Raw genomic sequence first — 4252 nt, 5'->3', positions numbered from 1 at the left:
TAATACTGACTGCTACAGCCAATCATTGCAGCCCACAGCTGTCAGCAACTCTTTAGTAGCCTATGAGTTACAACGATATTTAATTTCCCTCTGGGCTTAATCATATTAATTAAGTATTAATGTAATTAGTAATATTAAATGTGTTTAATAAAATGTCAATTCTGAATTTGGTTGAAACGTCACAGAATATTTCATAAACCCTGTAAACATCATTTATTATTTTTTTTAAATTTAGCGCTGTAATATTAACTGAGGTGCTTTTTTTTTTTTTTTAAAGCATAATCATTTCAAATGTGTTAAATCTTAACTGCACCCGTCTCATTAATAAAGGGCAGCCCTTCTCTCAGGCGGCGCGACACTTTGCGACACAGTACCACTTTACCACTTGTTTCCGAGGTAACACGATTGCATAGACAGCCGGCTCTCAACAGCGACTGGCTGGCTGCAGACCGTAAAGCGCAGCGGCGTTCTGCTTGTCCTAGCTTAGGTGGCTAAACAGTAAACACCCGATAATTTAGTGGCGGCGTTTCTGACACGTCGCTGTTAGAGCCGGTTTATTTGTTAAGAGCATCAAAATGGCTGAAAAGTTCGACAACCTCGAGGAGCACCTGGAGAAATTCATCGAGAACATTCGGCAGCTGGGAATCATCGTCAGCGACTTCCAGCCGAGCAGCCAGGCGGTCCTGAACCAGAAACTGTGAGTTAGCTTCTTACTAGCTTCATTTAAAGACAGTTGCGATATAAAGCTGCATGTTGAGCCGCTCCATTCACCTCTCCCTCCAGGAACTTCATGATATCCGGACTACAAGACATCGATAAGTGCCAAAAGCAGCTTCATGACATCAACGTCCCTCTGGAGGTGTTCGAGTGAGTCATGCAGCTTGTTCTGTTGCACATTGTTACAATTCAGCTTCCTTTTTTTTCTAGAAATAGTGGGGGGGGGAACAAAACCTTTCTTACTGCGGCGCAGTTAGCACCTGTGGCGCTGTGTAAAACCACGCCGAACTCCATAACAAAATTAGCCAATTTAAGATCATAATCACTTTCTGGTGTTTCTTTAGATCCAAATGGAACATAAATTTACTATTCACCTCTCATACCAGTAAATAAACATTCAGCCTTCGGATGTACGCAAAACCTCTACTAAAGCCTCTCACCATCAGTGGGACCTGTGTGGAGAGGGTCCCAGTGTTCAGGTTTCTGGGCATGGAGTTGGAGGACAAGCTAACCTGGAGCACCAACACCAAGGAGCTGTTGAAGAAGGCACAGCAGAGACTGTACTTTCTGAGAATACTCAAGAAGAACCGTCTCCCCTCAGACCTGCTGCAGGCCTTCTGTCACTGCTCCATAGAGAGTGTGCTCACGTACGGTCTGTGTGTCTGGTACGGCAGCAGCACATCTGTGGACAAGAAGGCGCTCCAGAGGGTTGTTAGGGCAGCAGAGAGAACCATAGGCTGCCCCCTCCCCACTATGGAACAGATTTACACTTCCAGGCTCCACAAGAAAGTTTTGGACATTTTAAATGACTCTTCACACCCTGGCCATGGTCTCTTCCAGCTGCTGCCATCAGGCAAGAGATACAGAGCAATAAAAACCAGGACAAATTGCCTAAAAAACAGTTTTTTCCCGATGGCAATCATGGCACTAAATTCAAAGGCATAAGAACTTCTGCTCTTGACTTTGTTATAAATGTAAATTCTGTTGCGACACCTCCAGGCGCTGCAACCATCTTCTGATGTCTGAGTTTATTTCTCATTTTGTACTATTCATTTCTTTATCTTGGTATATTACGTATATACACATAACCTGCATCTTAACTCGAGTCGAGCAAATCTCAATCTCGTTGTAATCTGTTGATGACAATGACAAATAAATCTTATGTTATCTTATCTTATCTAAATTCATTAAGTTTGTGCTTTATCTGTACCACTTCTTACCATGATTTCATGTTAAACCCTGTGTTTCCAAAGGTACATCGACCAAGGCCGAAACCCACAGCTGTACACCAAGGAATGTCTGGAGAGAGCCTTGGCAAGGAACGAGCAGGTCAAAGGGAAGATAGACACCATGACGGTAAGAGATTATAGCGAGGACACTGACCTGTGGGGAAAAAACCTGCAAAGGTCTGGGATTTGATGCCAGTGTTTTCCAGAACAGGATAAGTATTGAAAAAAGCAGGGCATGGAAAGTATTTGTATTGAATTTAATCTCCAACAGTCACGTCATCCACCTGTCTACACATCTGTTCATCCTACAGAGATGTCTTCTCTTTTTTTTTGTTTTGAGTCAAACTATTAAAGTAATGGTTAGAAACTGACTAAATGAATGTAAAAATCTGTAAATGGTTGTCAACCATTTACTCACATGTTACTGTGCCTGTTTATTTCAAGTTTTATTTTATAACTTATTTATTTCTGAGCATTCTGGGTAGTTTTAAATTGCTAAAATAAGAACTTGAGTGAATTTTACAAACGAGAATTGGGTACAAAAGTAAAAAAAAAAAAAAAAGAAATAAAAAAGTTACAACACATAGTTGGATTTTTTTAAAAACCTCTCTGCCACAAGATTAAATCACACATTCAAACTTGATCCTCTGTATGCTGACATTTGGTTAACGGTCATCAGACCTTCAACTTAGCTGTTTTGTAGCCATCGACGGATCCAAATACTGAAATAATTGAGTCTTGACTTTTCTTGGCAAAAACGTAGAGTTCTTAGAGGCTGATGAGGTTAAAAATATATTAGCTTGTGCCAATTCCTCACCACAACTTCTAACATTATTCTTGTCATTGTAGCCAATGAAAGCAGGCTGCTGGCATCGCCTTCCCAAAGTAATTAGTTATCCGATTCTGGCTCCAAAAGGTCACAAAAACAATGGAATTGTCAAGACAAAGCTTGTTTTATACATTCTTTTTGGCACATTCCACTTTGTAAGTACGTTGTAATTTCTCCTGACGGTGGATCTCACATACATTATGCTTTCTGCTCAAAGAGGAGAGGACAATCAAAACCACAAAGATGGAAAAAGTTGAAGAGGTGAAATGACCGTCACCCATGGCAACGGCAACAGAAAACGAGCTTAGGAATCAAAATGACATTAATTTCTGTTTAGACTCCAAAACTCTGGTTTTTCACAAAATCTATAAAGTCCTTAAATGAATCTGACATTCCTGATTATGCTGAGAGAATATCAACTTCTCACCTTAACTGTCACTGTCTTCATTCTAAAATCACCAGGATTTCTAGATCACCATTATTTCATCTTCTATTGTTTTTTTTTGTTTTTTCCTTTGCGCTGTAGAAATTCAAGAGCCTCTTGATTTCCGAGCTCAGCAAAGTTTTTCCTGAGGAAATGGCCAAATATAAGGACATACGTGAAGAAGATGGGCCTTCCTAGTGTCTGCAGCTCACGACCCTCTCCCCGACCTTCACCCTGTGACCCCTCCTGTATGGAAGGTCTGAATGAATAGCCCACAGGCTGTGTGTGATGAACGCTTATCATTTCTGCTAAACGTTGCTGAAGGTCGTAGGTCGGAGCAGAACCTGACCCCGCCAGCCATTACCTTCTTGTACATTGAAACTTTATTTAAAACCATTCTTATTGGAGAAACGTCACTTTTTTAACGCCTTGGCTGTGTTGTGAGAGTTTGAACTCATTTTCTTAAGTTTTACAGAGAGAAAGGTTTCAGGGCTCATTTCTAAGTATTAGGGAAGAGACTCCATCTGGTTCACAAACTGTATATTTATACCTGTATTTTTTTAGTTGTGCAAACTCATGAGATTTTGTGTCAAGCTCAGGATACTAAAGGCCATGGTGATTGAATGGAAATGTTTTTTTGACAATAACTTTGTGCCTCAGCGTACAATTTTTGTCACGTGTTTATATTGTAATGTTTAATAAATCCATTTTTTTGTACGTTGAAACAGTAGCATTTGTAAAGTGTAAGAGGAAATAAATTCTTTGAAGATAAATTGGATCTTTTCTTTAACCGGAACATGTTAATTAGCTTTACTACATAGTCTGCAGCTTTGTAAGGAGCTTTAAATGATGTGAACCTTGTCTTTAATCAAAAGTAAAATAAAATGTAGATAACGTAACTGTGAATTGAAATTTTAGAAGCAATAGAAATAGCATTTGTGTTTGTGTATGATTATACATATTTTTACTGAAAATGATCATACTTTGAGAATATTGGCCCATGTCTACATGAAAGTAAGTTTTTTTTTTTTACATTTCCAATTGAAGAAAAAA

At 39.3% G+C, this 4252-nt stretch overlaps 1 protein-coding gene across 1 annotated transcript; it reads left to right on the top strand.

The window, feature by feature from the left end:
• Positions 1 to 265: 265 nt before the first annotated feature.
• On the top strand, positions 266 to 3972 carry med10 (mediator complex subunit 10). The gene is made up of 4 exons (XM_005809098.3): positions 266 to 697; positions 784 to 867; positions 1971 to 2073; positions 3302 to 3972. Exons 1-4 carry the CDS (start codon positions 576 to 578, stop codon positions 3395 to 3397), a joined length of 405 nt encoding a protein of 134 aa, XP_005809155.1. The 5' UTR covers positions 266 to 575; the 3' UTR covers positions 3398 to 3972.
• Positions 3973 to 4252: the final 280 nt, after the last annotated feature.

The sequence above is a fragment of the Xiphophorus maculatus genome, chromosome 13 (genome assembly GCF_002775205.1).
Source record: "Xiphophorus maculatus strain JP 163 A chromosome 13, X_maculatus-5.0-male, whole genome shotgun sequence".
Classification (NCBI taxonomy): domain Eukaryota; kingdom Metazoa; phylum Chordata; class Actinopteri; order Cyprinodontiformes; family Poeciliidae; genus Xiphophorus; species Xiphophorus maculatus.
Note: the sequence above shows the minus strand (reverse complement) of the source record. Positions and strands in the feature narration are given on the sequence as shown.